Source organism: Scardinius erythrophthalmus, assembly GCF_964197995.2.
Source record: "Scardinius erythrophthalmus genome assembly, chromosome: 6".
Classification (NCBI taxonomy): Eukaryota; Metazoa; Chordata; class Actinopteri; order Cypriniformes; family Leuciscidae; genus Scardinius; species Scardinius erythrophthalmus.
In genome coordinates this window covers 42,570,002-42,589,684 of record NC_138226.1, presented here as the reverse complement: position 1 = coordinate 42,589,684, position 19,683 = coordinate 42,570,002, and the positions used below count along the sequence as shown (strand labels likewise).

At 41.0% G+C, this 19,683-nt stretch overlaps 1 protein-coding gene across 2 annotated transcripts in view; it reads left to right on the top strand.

Annotated features, from left to right (window-relative positions):
• The first annotated feature begins 4,360 nt into the window (after positions 1-4,360).
• LOC308692709 (FERM, ARHGEF and pleckstrin domain-containing protein 1) overlaps positions 4,361-19,683 on the top strand; it is a 46,184-nt gene continuing 30,861 nt past the window's right edge. The window contains exons 1-2 of one of the 2 annotated variants that reach the window (XM_081368997.1): positions 4,361-4,515; positions 7,302-7,489. In XM_081368997.1, coding sequence (XP_081225123.1) covers positions 7,319-7,489 — 171 coding nt within the window. In that variant the 5' untranslated portion in view covers positions 4,361-4,515; positions 7,302-7,318. Of the gene's footprint in view, positions 4,516-5,441; positions 5,621-7,301; positions 7,490-19,683 lie in introns of those variants that run through there. The other variant, XM_081368998.1, reaches the window with a different exon arrangement.

Here is a 19,683-nt window from a genome sequence, read left to right as displayed (position 1 = left end):
CAGCATAACAATTCCTTAAAAATATGAATTTTACAAATGTGATAGTGTGTTATGTGCATGCTATATTAAAGAGGTGTGTTTTAATAGATTTAAGGCCAGATTTACTAACCTCTTGCGACAGCGCAAACCCTCTTTTGGCGTTAAAAAACTACTGTCAGGATTTACTACAGTTGATTTTGACATTCTACATTTGAACAACTGGGCAAATATAATATGTAACTATAATGTGCTAGGGGCTCGCTCGAGTTCTGAGAAGATGAACCATTTAGTGCTTTGTAAAATAAATGTATACGATGTTTAATAGGGAGCCAGTGCAGTGTTGACAGAACCGGGCTAATATGGTCATACTTCCTGGTTCTGGTAAGAACTCGAGCTGCTGCGTTTTGAACCAGCTGTAGTTTGTTTATTAAGCGTGCAGGGCAATCACCCAGTAGAGCATTACAATAATCTAGCCTTGAGGTCATGAATGCATGAACTACTGTAGAGCATATGTTGTAATTTAGATATATTTTTAAGATGGAAGAATGCGGTTTTACGGATGCTAGAAACGTGACTTTCAAATGAAAGATTGGTATCAAAGAGCACACCCAGGTTCCTAACCGATGACGAAGACTTAACAGAGCAGCCATCGAGTGTTAGACAGTATTGTAGGTAATTACTTGCAGAGGTTTAATTATTATAAATATATATTTTTTATATCAACTATGCATTGTTAGTTTTGTGAATTGGTAAATATAGAGCTGAGTATCGTCGGCATAACAGTGAAAGCTAATGCCATGTTTCCTAATGATATCTCCTAAGGGTAGCATGTACAGAGTGAACAGCAGCGGTCCTAGTACTGAGCCTTGTGGTACGCCATACTGAACTTGTGATCGATGAGACATCTCTTCATTTACTGCTACAAACTGATAACGGTCAGATAAGTGTGATTTAAACAATGCTAGTGCAGTTCTACTAATGCCAACATAATTTCGAGTCTATTTAAAAGAACGTTGTGATCAATGGTGTCAAATGCAGCACTAAGATCGAGTAACACTAATAGAGAGATACAACCACGATCGGATGATAAGAGCAAATCATTTGTGACTCTAATAAGAGCTGTCTCGGTACTATGGTACGGTCTAAATCCGGACTGGAAATCCTCGCAGATATCATTTCTTACAAGAAAGGAACACAGTTGTGAGGATACTGCCTTTTCTAATATCTTTGACAGAAAAGGTAGATTCGAGATCGGCCTGTAATTGACTAATTCTGTAGGATCAAGTTGCGTTTTTTTAACAAGCGGTTTAATCATAGCCAGCTTAAAGTTTTTTGGTACGTATCCTAGAGACAAAGACGAATTAATGATATTAAGAAGAGGATCTATGACCTCTAGGAGCATCTCTTTCAGTAGCTTAGTTGGTATAGGGTCTAACATACATGTTGTAGATTTAGATGAATTAACGAGTTTAGACAATTCTTCCTCTCCTAGCAACGAATGAATGGAATTGTTCATCGGGGGTCTACGATGTCTGCGATACTGTAGTAGATGTTTGCATGGTTATCATTTTCTCTCTGATATTATCAATCTTGCAAGTAAAAAATCAAGACATTACTACAGTGCTGTTTGGAAACCTCTGAAGTTGAAACTTTATTTCTTATTAATTTAGCCACTGTTTGAAATAAATACCTAAGGTTGTATTTGTTCTCTTCTAAGAGAAATGAAAAGTAAGCAGATCTAGCTGTTTTTTTTTATTTTTTATTTATTTTTATTTTTTTATTAAGGGATAATACAAAAAAATCGCAAATAAATGGCAGGTAATACATTGAAATGTGACGCTTTTAATTAGAAAGACAGAAATAGTATGTCCTTGTAAAAACATACAGTACTCTTTATAAAAAAATAAAAAAAAATTAAAAAAAAGACCAGGAACCGTTTTTTCCAGAGGCTTTTCAACTGACAAATTCTTGCTCTTCTACTCTGCGTGCAATAACATAGTAGATTTTATGTGCAACAATATTTGACTATTTATGTCCTAATCTATTTCTAATTATTGCACTGTTTTTATTCTCGCATCGTCTATTTTAGTTTTTTATTGCTATTGTGCTATTTATTGACGAAGCTGCTTGGACAAACACTCTAGTTTCTAATGTTTTATTGGTTAATGTTTTTATCTTGTGTTTCGTTCCTTCATGTAAAAATGTGTATGGAATGACAATAAAAGACCCTTGAAAAAAATACTTTTATAGAGTACTGAGGTTATGCGACAAAAGTTAAGAGATTTATCATTGCATACTCCATACTTTTTATAGTATTTACTATAAAATATATAGCATGCTCTATAAACTAAAATATAGTAGCTGCACAGTATTCAGTGTGTAACTGTAATGAGTGGAGGTGTCAGCGGAGGGACGTCTGCGTGAACAATGAGCTGCTGTTTTCTTGGGTATATATGTTCCCTCTCTGCCCACTCATTGAACACAGGGACGCCAATTTCACACTCTAATTTGCAGTGATTTGATTGGCCAAAAATAGTTTGTGGGGGAAGACAGGGAAACACATCATCTACCAAGACGCTCACACACTCCACACACATCCTCAGCTGCTTGTCTTGTCATACACCAGATAGGACTGTATACTGAAGGCAATCTACAGCACGCTTGTTGCAGGAACTCTCGATCAACCTGATTTATAAATGCCATAAAGACTGTTAACAGAACACAGATTTCTGGCATCTCTCAAGTCATTGTGTGAATGTGTATATCTGGTCGATCCTGGCATGTGTGCATCACCCTGATATAAAATACATTATCGTTCATACATGAGGTCAGTATAAAATAAATTATTTTACTCAGCAAAGCTGATTCAGATCATCATATTAGAGTGATTTCTGAAGGATCATGTGACACTGAAGACTGGAGTAATGATGATGTATATTCAGCTTTGATCACAGGAATAAATTACACTTTACTATATATTCACATAGAAAACAGCTGTTTTACATCATAATAATATTTCACAATTTTACTGTATTTTTTATCAAATAAATCCTGAACAGAAGAGACCTGCTTCAAAAATATCTTAAAGAGCACCAAAAATATCAACCCCAAACTTTTGAACGGTGGTGTATTGAGATAAGTTATGAAATTATGTCATAATAGAGTGTAATTTAGTGTCAATATCCAAAAGTGTTTTACTGCAGACCAATCAGAATCAACCTGTTGATTTAAATTATTATTCTCGGACTACACAAACAGTTTCTGACTTAACTAATGAATATTGATGGAAATGCAAATATGAAATATTCACATTATAAGTTGTTTAACTAACTTTAGCACCAATTCACATTAAGACATCGAACTGGCTTCATCCACCGAGAAGAGAAACAGTGACCGGGAAACACACATTAATATTAAATAATAATTCAAAGCAGAACAGCTCAAGGAAAGAGCCATCAGCATTCATGCACATAAACAATAACTCACTGTATATGTTTTGAAGGCCCATGAACAGTAATAATCATAATATGCAGGTGGCCAGTATATACAGTTTGTATCATAAAAGGGGAATGAAGAGCTGAGAGACGGAAACAGGGTTGGGTTACACATATATAAGGATAAAATTAAGCTGAGTTTGGTGTTAAATTATTAAATGTATAACTTATTTAAAAATAAAAATATGTAAAAAATGAGAATTTAAAGAGTATTTTAATAGTCAATATGTTGCACAAAGATGCTATCTTTGGAGAAAACTGTCACTTCTGCTTTCAATTTTTAATTAACTTACACTTAAGTACATCTTAATTTCATAATTATTTATTTTGTCTTTGAAATGTTAAAGTTACTGCTGAATATACTGGCAAGCATTTATAGTAAACCAAAATATACTTTAATATAATGTATATTTAAACGTGTATGTCATAAATTTAAATACACATCTGTTATGATGAAGGTGCGATTTAGATTTAGATACAATATAAATATTTTACGTCTTACGTCATATTTTATGTCAGCACATAAAAATCTTCTTTAACAAAAGACTATTAAAAAAAGTTGTTTTTACTTTTATTTTTATATTATTACAAAGTGCATTTTTAAGGACACTTAAGTGACATAGCCTAATTCATATGATCTGCAAGGACTTTTGAAATACGCTTTAAGTGCACATTCAATAGGCTAATATTAAGCACACTTTTTTCACAAGTGTAGCAACTGATTAATTCGCCTCTAGAGTAGAGCTGAGAGCTGGCTAATGTAGTTCAGATGAGTGTAGGTCACTGTTGGACAGCGTTATGCCTCTTCACCCCGCAGATGGCAGCACATGAGCGCTCATCTCATCTCATCTCATCTGGTGTGTGTTGTATCTGTGCTGTTCTCCGTCAGTGTAAATCCCGTCTGTCCAGCATGGCGACTGTGAGGACGCGCGTATGCGGCATCTGAAGCGTCTCTCGGCGGCAGCAGCTCCACGGCATCTCCGCTGACACCAGCGCGTCTGTGGGAAAACGCACACTTCGACACGGTGGACTTATAATCGGGGTAAGCGTGTCGATTGTTCTACTCATATCCACAGTGCTCTGTGCTTGGAGGAGATTAAGGGGTAAATCTAGCCACAGATTTGAGCCTGAGAACTGGCGTGACATTGCTGGAGCTCCGTACCGTTATATTTCCATTATGCACTAACACGCGATCTGCTCCAGGAGTCCATTCACCTGATGAAGCCCAGTGCGAAAAGCACATCGGGATTTTATATTTCCCATTAAGACCTTGTATTATACGTGAATAGACCTGTCCTGTCTGCGCTTTGTTCAGTGTACACCGCTTTTACGCGCACGACGCGACGCGACCGGCGCGGTCTTCATAAGCGCGCGATAACGTTAGCCTATAATTTGACTCGCTGCCACTTAATTTCCTCCGTTTGTGCATTTGTGCATTGCGTGCTATGAACTGTAGCCTACTCGTTATGATATTTGCTAAAATAACGCACTCTGACCGTTCAGTCAATGCCAGCTCGTGATTTCTGAATAGCAGTTGTAGCGAATGATCTGTAACATAATTTCGCTATTTTAAAGTAGACACTGTAAAGTCAATTTATGATTTCAGTGAAATATAATTACGTTACACCTGATCCTGATAGGTCGGTGAACGCTATGAGGGGACGTCTATTCTCGACGCGACGCGACAAGCGCGCATTAGAAGAACAGCGCGTCGCGGAATATAGCCATTCCTCGGTCTTTCCATTTTTATTCCAGATTTTATGTTGAAAGGCAACGAAAGGGAATTATAATAGAAAATAGCCCGCCTTTTAATTGTGGATTACATTGGAGTTATCAATGTAAACAAAGGTGAATAAAATCAGGGATTGAGGTCCATATAGGAAGCTCGAGAGACATTTCTCTGAGCGTTTTGATCGTCTCTATATTCTTAATTGCGTTTTTTTTTTTTTTTTTTTTTGTAAATTATAGGCTAGCCTACTTCTCGATCTCATGATGTGTTCTGCATGTGGCAGCTTCATCCCAGCCAAACAAAAGACACCAGTGTCTGAAGATGTGCTCAGATCGTCACCATCAGTGCCGTTGATTTTTCCAGGGCTTTTGTGGCATTACTGAATGAATGGAATTTTTTTTTAAAGACTACTGGCAAGGTATTGGCTGTGGGGTTGGTTTCTGCAGTCTGGCTGTGGTCTGATCTTTCACCCTCCTCTGAGAGCAGAGTTTTATTGCTTCACTAAAATATGTTTTATTGATAATAGACTATAAAACTACACGGCACAAATTATAGATCAAAAGCCATTTTTTATCAGAGGTCTGTTTTTACAATGCACCTTGATTCATTAGAATCCAATTTTTTTTTGTCTACAGGAATATATGAGCACAAACCAGTGAATACTGAGTGTTTGCAAGGCTCTTTTGAAGATGACTTAGATAAATGTAATTGCGAATGAGGAGAGCCAGTCACAGATGGTCATCTGATCCACAGAGATCAGTGTTTGTTTTTCCATATTTTCCTCTGACTTCTCTCTCAGCTGCTCACTTTCTCTCTTCCTGTCTCGTTTCCTCCCCTCTTTTCTCACGTTGACCCCTGGTTTAGAAGTGATGACATCAGTGCTCTGGCATGTGTGATAAACAGTGAACATGATGGGAGCAGAGAATGGGAGATATGAGAAGCTGGATCTCTGTAAAACTGTAGGCTCATTGTCTGATGAGAGCACTATAACATCAGGCCAAAAAGGCTAGTGTAACCTTCACATGACTGACATGTCAGGAAACATCACTATAAATACACAACCTCTTAAATTAAACATTTTTCATTATGCTTTCTCATATATTACCTTTCATTTAGCATGTGATCTAGCTGCTTGTGAATGTAAAAGGTCTGCAAAGTTTCATCTGACCAATCAGAGCAGAGTAGACCAATCACAACAGACTGGGTCATCTGACCAATCAGAGCAGAGTAGACCAATCACAACAGACTACTCCAGCTGACCAATCAGAGCAGAGTAGACCAATCACAACAGACTGGGTCATCTGTCCAATCAGAGCAGAGTAGACCAATCACAACAGACTGGGTCATCTGACCAATCAGAGTAGAGTAGACCAATCACAACAGACTGGGTCATCTGACCAATCAGGGCAGAGTAGACCAATCACAACAGACTCCAGCTGACCAATCAGAGCAGAGTAGACCAATCATAACAGACTGGGTCATCTGACCAATCAGAGCAGAGTAGACTAATCACAACAGACTCCAACTGACCAATCAGAGTAGAGTAGACCAATCATAACAGACTGGGTCATCTGACCAATCGGAGCAGAGTAGACCAATCATAACAGACTGGGTCATCTGACCAATCGGAGCAGAGTAGACCAATCATAACAGACTGGGTCATCTGTCCAATCAGAGCAGAGTAGACCAATCACAACAGACTGGGCCATCTGACCAATCATAGTAGAGTAGACCAATCACAACAGACTGGGCCATCTGACCAATCAGAGCAGAGCCACTCACAGAGAGGCGGGGTTTAGAGCGACTGAAACCTTTATCGAACCATTTCAGACACTGTGAGAAAAGAGCAGATGATGCAATGTGTATTATGAGAAAATTAAACTGTTTTTTGACCTGAGATTCATGTAAACCTGCTGTAGGAGACTCCTAAACAAATTATAAACCTTATAGAATAATGGAATTGGAGCTTTAAGTCATTATTAATATCCTTGTGGGGACATTTGGCCCCTACGCTGCTGATGAAACACACTCAGTGTTAGTGCACCTCACATTGTGTAAGTCAGACTGTGGTGTGTGTGTGTGTGTGTGTGTGTGTGCAGGCTGAGTGAGGAAGACCATGGTGGAGCAGGGCCAGATGTCGCTGGCCGGACAGAGGTTAGGGGCCCCAGAGACTCTGGGCATCAGCACCCTGGAGCCCGGACACAAGCCCCCTGCCATGCCCCCGGGACGCCTGATGCCCCTCAGGGTCCTGCTGCTGGACGACTCCCAGCAGATATTCCACATATCCGTGAGTAATCAAACCAGACAACTCTGCTGCTCTGCTATATATATGGACATGTAAGGACTGTTCACGTCAACCTGAACGTTTGGTCTGATTTTCGCATGCCATTTGTCTGTTCAGGCTAATGTTTAAAAAATGTCAGGTGGGCTAAATGAGAATGTGAATTCACTCCCTGACAGTAGGTGGCGCTTATTGAAACCGCCTTGGACAAAAAAGCTGAGTGATATTGAGTGCATTGGTGCGGGCTACTTTTTCAGCAAAATTGGTTCTGGAAGTATTTGACATTCATTTCTCCCATTGGGATTTCATTTCATTAAAGCATTATAAGAGAACTACAAGGTGAATCACAACATTACCAATTTTGATGTAAAGCAATACAAATGTTTTGACAAATGACAAAAGACAAAGGTACAATACTGTGTATTTAACAGGAAAGAGAGCGAATCAAATTAATGAATCAATTTTAAAATTATTGCACAGATATAAAACGTTGATTATATCTATAGAAACAATATATTTAAAGTTTATTGCTAAATAATGCATATTTACAAATATTTAAGCGATATGCTCGATATATATGGAGCTTCCCAGATTACAAAAATATGTTATAAGAACATTTTGCTAACATTCCCATTAAGTTAAGTTGTTTTTTGTCCGTTATTAAATCATTTTTCTTGGTTCTACGAACGTTAAGGGAACATTCTATTTTATCATTTTGCAAACATGTGGACTTTTGAATTTTCTCTGAACGTTCTGAAACGAGTAGTATTTAAAAAAAGTGAAACAATCGTCTAACGCTTCAGAAAAAACGCTCCATGAATGATGTATAAATAATGTTTTTGTGCTAATGTTTGTTCATAACTTTGAGAGAACCTTGCCAGAGCGTTCTGAGGACGTTAGCTCTTTTGGCGTGATTTGCTCACCGCGACTCTCTGATTGGTGCAATGGTCTCTACAGCATCATGATGGCTAATGTAATTTTCATCACACAATTCAGCTGTTAAATGCAAATATTTAAAAAAACAAGTTGACATATTGTGAGTTGACATGTATATGTAGTAGAGAATGTAGTATCTCTACTGAACATGATTGTGATTATTAATAGATTTTGTGGAAATAGTTTTATTGGCTGTAGGAGTGAGTGAGACTTTGATTTGTGAAGGAATGTGAGAGTGTTTCATGAAGGTGTTCTGTGGATAAATATAGAGCATGCCTGTGGCAACCAATATCGACAATTATATGTTAGTTCCCTTTCGAACAGTCAGTCGTATTGTGGGAAAACTCCTTTTTCTCAGAATACTGAAGCCTTTTGTATAATAACGCAGAGCTACTGCACAGCCATAACAGTGCAGAGACTACTCGCACGCTATTGGCTGGTCAGTGGTAACTGCACGAACCTATGGCAGAGCGGCGTAACTGCACGAACCAATCGGTGCAAAGCCCGCCGAGCTGAGCGCAGAGCCCACCAGAATGGGCGGGGCATCCGCCTATAAACGATTTTGCCATAAGATTCAGATTTATCTCCTTCAATGACGATCTACGGACCTCGCAGAACTGCTCGTCTACAAGCCTTCGCCTTCTTCGCCGTGAACAGCAGAGCCAAGCAGCAGAACAGCGAGCACGCCAGCGGACTGTATCCAGATCCAGCGCGCTCAATCATCACAGTGAGCTGTCGTGCTGTTTCCCTGGCATGGCGATATATGCACGCCGGCCGGCTGGTCCTCGCCGTCTACCTTCGCCACATTTTATAACTTAGAAGTCCCTGCGCTGCAGGCACACATCCTTTCCATATGACTGAGCCGGCCTCTGCACGAGCCAGGCCATCATCATTCGGGTCTTGCCCTATCAAGGCGTCATGTCAGACTCAGGCCCTTGCTTTGGACCCTTGTTCAAGCGTCCCAACTTGGGTCATAGAACATGTCGTTACGCTTAACATAGCACGGCGTGATTGGATTGGTTCCCCATAGCGGATAGCTATGCAATACGACTAACCGTTCGAAAGGGAACGACTCGGTTACTAACGTAAACCTCGGTTCCCTGAGATAAGGGAACGAGTATTGCGTAGACGGCCGTGCTATGACGCACACGACTCGGCGTTCGTCACTTCAGTCGATAAACCTGAATCTATGGCGAAATCGAGCGTCTTTTATAGGCGGATGCCCCGCCCATTCTGGCGGGCTCTGCGCTCAGCTCGGCGGGCTTTCCCATACACAAAAGAAATATATTTGAAATATATTTTCAGAGTATATTTTGCATATATTTGAAATTGGCCCAATAAATATATTTCACACTTAACATCATATATTTTTGTTATATTTCAGAATATATTTCAATGTATTTTTTTCTGTATGGGTCCCCAAAAGTGTCCAAATATATGTGGCATACGTATATTCCAAATACATTGAAATATATTCTGAAATATAACAAAAATATATGATGTTAAGTGTGAAATATATTTATTGGGCCAATTTCAAATATTTGCATATATTCCAAAATATACTCTGAAAATATATTTCAAATATATTTCTTTTGTGTATGGGTTGCACCGATTGGTTTGTGCAGTTACGCCACTCTGCCATAGGTTCGTACAATTACCACTGACCAGCCAATAGCGTGCGAGTAGTCTCTGCACTGTTAAGGCTATGCAGTAGCACTGCGTTATTATACAAAAGGCTTCAGTATTCTGAGAAAAATGAGTTTTCCCCATAGCATATAGCTACGCAATACTCGTTCCCTTAACTCAGGGAACCGAGGTTACGTTAGTAACCGAGTCGTTATCTCTTGTAACCTGCAACATTGCAGAAGTGTGAAACCACAGAGTGCTGAGAGATATTTTATTGTCCTAAGGTTTGTTTGGCTGGGCATCAGCTGCTCTGAAGTGAGTTTAACACACACACACACACACACACACACACACACACACACACACACACACACACACACATACAGTCTATTTAATATTAACTATTGCCATATACAGTCTTGTGAGCGTTATTCACCTCATATTTTATGGTAAGATCGGGCACAAATTGTAATATAAATGTATGAGTCTTCCGGTGTCACTAGCTTGGTTATTTTTACCCGAACAAAAACAGTCCGTTATGCTGCTTGATTTTGCTAAATGATATTTATTATCATATTATTTTAATGTATTGTCATAATCATAGACTCACTGGTGTGTAGTGCAATGAGTTTGACTGTTTTACTGTAAATCTTCTAGCTGTTTTCCTGTAGCGGCGAATGAATTCTCTGAAAATAGCTCACTTCCACGTTGCAAAATAAAGTGTATAAGAAGTGTGATTTTAGCACAGTCACTGCTGGACGATCAGCCTGGACTGAAGTTTGTGCTCATTACTGGCCTCACATGCTGTGTTTGTTTTACAGTTTAAGCTGTGTGTGTGAGTGAAGATCATAAAGTCCCTGAAGAGGATGTTCCTCCATCCTCCTTATTGACTCAATCAATATGTCAGATAATCATGCAATGATGAGCTGAATAAAAGTAAACACTGGTTTGAGTCACAATCACTGTGTCTGAAATCGCCCCCTATACCCTTAAATAGGGCACTATTTGAGGAAACAGCCATTAGTAGTGGTGTCTGAAACCATAGTGAATGTTCTTGAGTGCACTCATTCAATCCCACAATGCACTGCAATAACGAGTGTATAACCAATGTACACTCAACAGCTTGAGAATACCCATAATGCACTGTTATGCACATACATAATGCAATTGCTTTCCCTTTAAGTAGGCTGTGTGCCCTCTCTCTTTCTCTCTCTTTTGAATGGAGGCCCACACATGACATGCATGGGAAAAAACAAACAAACAAGAATGCGTTCCCACATATGATTAATTAAATCCCTCCTTCTAGCTAAAGTTGGCAGTAAACGGAAGCTGCTCTATTCTTTTCTTCCCTGTTGTGACGTACATCTGGCGCTGCGTCTGAACGCTCAGGCTGTGACTTGTTGCCTCGCTGCAGGCAATATTTGCACACAAAGGAACCTCACGAAACTGATTTCTGACAGACTTCTGAGGCAGCGTAATGGTTTAATGATCTACAGCAAAATAGAGGGAGCTTTAGTGATAACTAAGAGAATATTTAATTACTACAATAGTAATTTCTCGCTAGAAATGACATCAAATGTAGAAAATGTTGGTCAAAAACGTACATTTACACACAAACTGACCACCAACTGCAACTTTCAGACAGCATATTTATTTTTCTAACTCAACTGTCACAGACTGGAAAGCTCAGGATTGTGGGATATCAAAGACAGTGGAGGATACATCTATGCTGCCTACAAAAATCATTCAGATGTAGGAATCTTAGGGGAATAATCCAGCTAACACTGAATTTGGACGTGCCTTGATGCCTTCCTACCTTGAAATGTGTCCTCCAACGACAGCATAAGCTTTCAGACGCAGCCTGAGTGAAACTCGAATATAGGCGGGGCTATATTTTGTCCATGTGGAATTGATTGGATGGTTGTGGTTTCCTATTGGTGGATCTCATGTGAGTGACAGGTTGCCCCGCCCTCATCATCAGAGAAGAGAAGAGATGCTGCAAGAGGAAGGGGAAGTTATTCTGATTAAATAAATTTAAATGAGTGAACAAATGAGTATAACGAGGCCACGGTTTACCTAAAACAAGTTCTTAATTCAGGGCCACAGTATCTCTTTTTCCTCTTCATGTCATGTGCAGGGCTTCATCATTTTGTGTATTTCTGCTCATCTTTATTTTTTAACTCAGCACTAAAAAAGTACTGATTAATCAGGTCACTGACACACACACACACTCACACACTTCCAGCGTCTCTTCATACTGATCTGCTGGTGAGGAACAAATTTTTAGACGTAAAAGTAGGACACCTTGCCAACAGACGAACACCACACACTCACACATAAGTGGCAGAAAAGCGTAGAGGAATGTCTCTCAGAAAGTGTTAGGGAGAAAGAAAGATATAGAAAGATATAGTATACTATATATATATATATATATCTGTAACCCTCAGGATGGCATCTCTCTCTCTCTCTCTCTCTCTCTCTCTCTCTCTCTCTCTCTCTCTCTCTCTCTCTCTCTGTGTGTATGTGTGTATAATGGAGCTTTATGTGTTTGTTCCCACTCTTGTTCTCATATTCACATCTGTTTCTGACATTCATGCTGGATGAGCACTGAATTCAGACACATTACCAGGGTCATTCCAGGAAACAGATGCAGTATTACAGTGTTATATTCCTAATGCGCCAGAGAAACATGCGGGCAGCCATCTGTAGAATATTGTGTTTGAACTTCTGCTTTTGCGGTAGCTCTGTATATTTCTATGGCATCGCTGCCGAAGAGTGGCTGGTGAAGTGGATTTATTAAGTTATTATGAGCATGATTGTAATGTTTGAAGTGGATTTCATAACAAATGGGAAGATTTTAAAAGGAGAGGTTCATTCATAAATCCGTAATCCTTCATGCTGTGAAAATACAAACCAGCCGACAGAACAGCGCTGAAAAGGGGCAGGGCTACTGAAGGTCTATACACTGATTTTAAAAATGAGTTTCTGTTGAAGATTTCAAACAATATCTGATTTGCTGCTCAAGAAACATTGATTATTATCAATGTTAAAAACAGTTGTGCTGCTTCATAGTTATGTGGAAACTGTGCTAGACAAATAGACAGTTACTTTGCAGAGGTCATTTCTTGAAAGGCTCTGGCTGTCATCATGATTAGTAGTGCAATATTTAAATAAGCGGGATTTTTGATGCTAACAGTATGGTGGCCCAGTAGTGCACAACACAACGAAATTTAAAAAGCACACATAAGTTCACAACATAAGTTTCCGTTGTGTTGTACATTTTCCTTTGTGTTGTGGCTCATTTCCATTGTGTTGTGGATTCATTTTGTTGTGTTGTTTCTTAATTTTGTTGTGTTGAGAACTTATGTGTGCTTTTTAAATTTCGTTGTGTTGTGCACTACTGGGCCACCGTATAGCAGGCTTAGGTTTCATGAAAGCAAAAAAAGTTTAAGTATATGCCTATAATAACATAAAGTAAAAATTGGTGCTGACGATTGTTAAAGGGGGTTTTATTTAAAAAAGTAATGAAGTAATGAACAGATTGTAAGTGATGAAAAGTAATGAAATGGTTCCCAAATACTTCTAACACCTCTTTTGCCCATTTTTATTCTTCTTCAACAGTTTTCCGGTGATCAGGTAGTCCTACTGTAAACTCACGCTGTTAGTTGAGTAAGAAGTTGACAGACTGAACCTTAGTAATTCTCACAGAGTTGTTTTAAACAGACGGTTCACCGTTTCTGTGAATTTAAATATGCTTTCTTGTGGAGCGAGAGTGAGGTTTGCATCTTCATGAAGTGTTTGGAGTGAAACATCTTGTTGTCTCAGTTTTATTGTGTTGATTTGGTCATGTCTCTGGTAAAGATGGCAGATGGCTTTGTTTTCTCTGTTATCTCATGGGTCATGATGAAAGCAATGTGTATCTTGTGTTTGACCACAGTCATTCACTCTGACTATCTGTTTGCATTGCACAGTATAATTTAACGTGAAAATCCAGCAATTATCTCACATTCTTTAGTTTTCACTTTCTGATGTGCTTCATCATCATTCCACATATGGCAGATTTTCCCTGGCAACATTTGCAAAACTAGATTTTTACATTGTTTTTTTCCATGTCCTAACTTTTTAAACTTGCTTTGAATAGTATGCCTTTCTCTAAACGTATTGCTGGTCACCACTAGCATACTGTATGTTAGGCATCCTAACTACCTCAACCAGCAAGGCTGATAAAATGCTTTCTCCTGTCCCAGTCGAAAATGTGGAGTCAACTTTAAGCCATTTGCAGGTTGATTTATCAGATTGTCCAAACAGTGGTTGACGGGAGTAATGTGTCATTATTTTTCAAATCCTTGTCTTTGTGGCACAATTACCAATTTATAAAAGTTTTCTTTTTAAATATTTAGTTTATGCTCAAAAATCTGTCACAATACAGAAGTAAAAGTTGTGCAATTGCTGTATTATGTTGACTTTATTGTAGCAACAGTGTTTTAACAAAGTAGCATTAGCATCATTGCTGTAAAGCTGCTGTGAAAATTATGTCATGCTGAGCAAGCCCATTGGTCCAGGAGGGGCAGAGTCAAGAGGCCCCTAGTCCAGTGGTTCAGGAGGGCCCGAGTCAGGAGGTCCCAAATTCATTGGTCCTGGAGGGCCAGAGTGAGGAGGTCCCAAATTCATTGGTCCAGGCGGGCCCGAGTCAGGAGGCCCCAAACCCATTGGTCCATGAGGGCCCAAGTCAGGAGGCCCCAAGCCCATTGGTCCATGAGGGCCCAAATCAGGAGGCCCCTTGTCCAGTGGTCCAACAGGGCCCGAGTCAGGAGGTCCCAAATTAATTTGTCCAGGTAGGCCAGCGTCAGGAGGCCCCAAGCCCATTGGTCCAGGAGGCCCCTAGTCCAGTGGTCCAGGAGTGCCCATCAGGAGATCCCAAATTCATTGGTCCAGGAGGGCCTATGTCAGGAGGCCCCAAGCCCATTGGTCCATGAGGGCCCAAGTCAGGAGGCCCCTTGTCCAGTGGACCAAGAGGGCCCGAGTCAGGATATCCCAAATTCATTGGTCCAGGTAGGCCAGAGTCAGGAGGCCCCAAGCCCATTGGTCCAGGAGACCCCTAGTCCAGTGGTCCAGGTAGGCCAGAGTCAGGAGGCCTGGGTCAGGAGGTCCCAAATTCATTGGTCCAGGAAGGCCCGAGTCAGGAGACCCCAAATTCATTGGTCCAGGAGGGCCCAAGTCAGGGGGCCTCAAATTCCTTGGTCCAGGAGGGCCAAAGTCAGGAGGCCCTTATTCCAGTAGTCCAGGAGGACCTGACACAGTTGGTCCCGTATCCAGTGGTTCCAGAAGCATTTTGTTTGGTGAAACCAACCCCTAAGCCGCCCACTTCACCAGCTGTGTTTACATGGGTGAAGAAAAACCTTGACTGCACAACCTGAATCATTTACCAGTCATGTCATGTCCAAGGTGGGCGTCCAAATCAGTACGGCTTCTTCCACAGAAACTGTTCCTGACCTGGCCATGGAGGCCATTCCAGAGCATCTTATTCTGCCTGTTATTGCCCTAGAGGCCACCTCCGAACAGCTAACCAGTCATGTTGTGCCCACAGAAACTTCAGAAACCTTTCCTGTTCTGGCCACAGAGGCCATTGCACAGCATCCGAATCCACCCGCTATAGTCACGCAGGCCATCTCTCAAGTGCCACCTAGTCCTGTAATGCTTACAGAAACTGTTCCTGCCAGTCATGTTGCTTCATCAGAAGCTGCTCCTGCCATGGAGGCCATTTCAGGGCGCTCTACTCTGCCTGTTGTAGCCACAAAGGCCACCTCTGAGCTGCCTACCAGCAACAAAGTGGAGACTGCAAAGACTGTTCCTGCTAGACTTGACACAACCAGGAAGTCCACTCCAGCCCTGAAGTCTCCACAATTGTCTATATTTTCTGCCAAGTCTGTTAGAGCCTCGGAGGCTGCATCTGATGATATGTCGGTCTGGGAGTCACCGGGGTCATCCTCTTTACCCGCCAGTGTGGTTATGGCCCCTGAATTTATTCCCAAGTATTTCCCCAATCAAGAGACTCTCCCTAAATCTGTCTCAGATTGCTCAGTTATAAAGTCCCCACCAGTGCCCAACCAGAAAAGCTGTGATAGAGTCCAGACCTTCTGCCGTCAGACTGAAGGTCAGGCTAAGCGAGACTAGCCCCCGACTAACCCAGTGTCCCCTTAGACTCCTTCACCCAGCGTGGACGCCTGGAGGCGGGGGGGAGGGGGAACTGTCAGGGTTCTTGTCTGTTTTGTCTTTGTTTAATGTTTCTTTGTTAGTCTTGTGTCTGAGCACATGGCTCTGTCTTTGTTTGTGTTGGTTTGTGTTGCGCTCTTCTCGTCCCGCCTCCTTTTGCCACGCCCCTTATTTAGTCCTTGTCTTGTCCTCATTTGTTTCATTGTGTTCACCTGATCCTCATGTGCTCTGCTCCCTTTATATTGAACTTCTTTCCCTCATTGTCTTTGCTGGTTCGTTGCGTGCATTGTTGTTACATGATTGCTTGCCTAAACTCATGTTTTTTGTTTAACTGTGCTTCTCACGTATTAGATCCTGTTGATAGTTCTAGTGTTTCCCAGTTGTAGTTTATTACTCTAGTTTCAATTTTTACTTTTGCTCTGGTTTTTGTTTTTTCTTTTTGTTCCCGATTTTGCAGCATTCATGACTTTTAGTTTCTTTTCCCACGAGTTCCCTGCCTAGTTGCTCTCTTTTTTATTTCCTTTTATTTGTAAGTTTCTGTTATCTAGTCTAGAATTCTTGTTTCTTATTTTTGTTTTCTTTGTTACGCTCCAGTGCTTATTCTAGCTCCCTTTATCGTTAGTCATTTTATTTTGCTCTTGTTATCTTTTGTTGTCTCTTGTTGTCTCATCATCTTGAGTCTTGTCTTGCGTATCATGAGTCAATGTGTTGGTTCCTGCCCTGCCCTGCTTCCTATATCCTCCCTGACTGCTGATTCTCTATGCCTGGCAGCAAGATTGGCACAGCTTTCAGTTTAGGCTCCAAGTGCCGAGCCTGTAGTTCCTTGAGCCGCTGCCTGATCTCCAGTATTTTCATTCCATCTGGTGCTGCCGCATCTCCTCAGTTCTCCCGCCTAACTCCTGTCGTGTGCCCTGTCCTACTGATTGGGTTGTCTTCACTCCTTACCATCCACTGTGTGTCTAGTTTACCAATAAACATCACCCCCTTGTTCAGTCTGCATATGGGTCCTCTCTCTAGTATTGCCGTGACCCATTCCTGACATGATAAGTATTGTGAAAAGCGCTATACAAATGATTGTGCATTGAATTGAAAAATGTGAATCATATTTTTCATTATTTATGTGGTCGAAGGGTAAGTGTGTGTGTGTGTGCGCGTCATGCGTGTGTGTGTGATGTAATCTGTAATGACATGTCTTTAAGGCAGACGCAAGTAAGGCAAAGACAATCAGTCCTCCTGACACAATAGAGCAGTGACTATCACAGACCATTTGCTATTTCTGTGTCTGTACACGATCGTCTTTGCAAAATCTCTCAGATCTTGCAAACCAAAAGGGCTGAATGTTTCAGGGTGATTTTCCACCGACTGAACACCAGTTTCTGCAGGGCTGAGTTAATGAATAGCCTACACACACACACACACACACACACACACACACACACACACACACACATACACACATGCCTGTGGCATTTTCACCCGCCACTGTTATCTTGTGACCTCTCAGTAATTGACTTGGCTCATGTTAACTAGATATAATGGGTCAGTTCTGTTTGTAGAGCAAGAGACAAAGAGAGAGAGAGAGAGTCAGACAAACGAATGTGTGTATTGGCGTTGCAGCTAACTGTTTTGAAAGTACATTTATCTTTCTTGGCCAATTATTTCCCATAAACAGTATGCCAAGTTAACATTGTGACTAAAAAGGTTTAAAGGCCCCATGAAATCAAAATGTGGGGGATATGTGGCTTTTAGTTTATGTTTTAAGCATTAATGTCCTCTATATGCTAGAGCAAATTAGCTTTGAGCAAATATACACCATTGAAATTCACAGTGTTTCTCTTCAGACGATATAAGAGCACAGACCCAACTAATGGATAATGACATTCATTGCCAAATATTTTCAATATTTTTTATTGTTTTTTGTTGTGGTCCTAGTGTGTGTGTCTCTGTGTGTGTGTGTGTGTGTGTGTGTGTGTGTGTGTGTGTGTGTGTGTGTGTGTGTGTGTGTGTGTGTGTGTGTGTGTGTGTGTGTGTGTTCGTGCGTGTGCCTATAAGGAAATTAATTATGATAGCCATCTTATCCATTTGTTTGCCTCCCTCTTGCTCTATTTTGTTCAGATTTCCTTTCTTATGGTCTGTCCCTTGAGACCTTTTTCTCTGTTTATGACCTCTCTCTCCCTCTCTCTCTCTCTCTCTCTCTCTCTCTCTCTCTCTCTCTCTCTCTCTCTCTCTCTCTCTCTCTTTATGATGTGTCTCCGTGCAGTGAGATGATGAGTTAATAATCTTGCCCCCTGGTTATGATAACCATGGCAACCGTTCAATCTTCCATGGGAACCGGATGGAATGTTCACCAGGATGGAATGTTCCAGATCTCATGTCATTGGTGCAAGTCTTTGCTCAGACTTGAGTTTCCTCAGAAGGGGGCGGGGCAGTGGTGATGATGTCAGTGAAGTGCATTGTCTAGGCCGTCAGTCTGAGCTGTTGCAGGACAGCATAGATTCCAATAAGCAATCAATTCTGTTAAAGGGGAACTATGCAGTTTTTTTTAGCTTAATTTACCTTACCTGAACAGCTTCGGAGTCATTGGAATGGTTATATGACCTTTTTCGGGTTGAATGATGGCCGTCTCGCTGAAGGTCCTTGCAACTTTGGGCCGGCGGGCCGCCGCAGCGTCAGGAAGTATCGTGTGATATCAGGTCTCGTGATGTAACGAATTGCTTTACGGCACTGCACACATACATTTATACGCTAGCCCTCTGTGTATCATACATACCTCAGTGGACATGGCTCCGTGTGTTCGTTGGTTTCGCCAACGAGTTTTGACGACAAAACTCAAATATCTATTCCTAAGCAGTAGGGGGAGCTCTATAGAGAAACCTGCGAGCAAAAAGCGAGAAAACAGCGAAGAAATTGCCAAAACTGCTTAGCGCCGCTTTAATCAGAGACTGTTTCTCAATTCCAAGAACGCAGAGAACGGACTTGTGTTCTCGTGGAGACCGGTCTTGCCAAGCTTCCTTGGAAGAACGAACTCGGAACCGGCCACAATGACTTCTGGGACACCAGGCGAGTACTAGCTCAAGTCTGCATTCGATGCATCCTCGGTATCAAGAACACATCCGGGTTCTTTCATGCGTCCTCTGTACTTGCGTTCTTGAGAATTGGGTCTGAACTTCGACGGTTATGATGACGTAAAACGAGAACACAAGGACGCAAGATCGCTGAAGAACGCATATTGAGAAAGACCAAGAGTTTCTGTCCAAGCCACAACCAAATCTCATTGGTCCAGAATTCAAGATGTACTGTATGGGACACCTCCAATATACTCTTATTGTGATTTTGCCACATCACAAAGCTTTTTTGCTCTCAGTGTGGGCAGACAAATCTGTTTAGGAAACTTGATTAGGATACGGTGTAAGAATTCTTAGCTG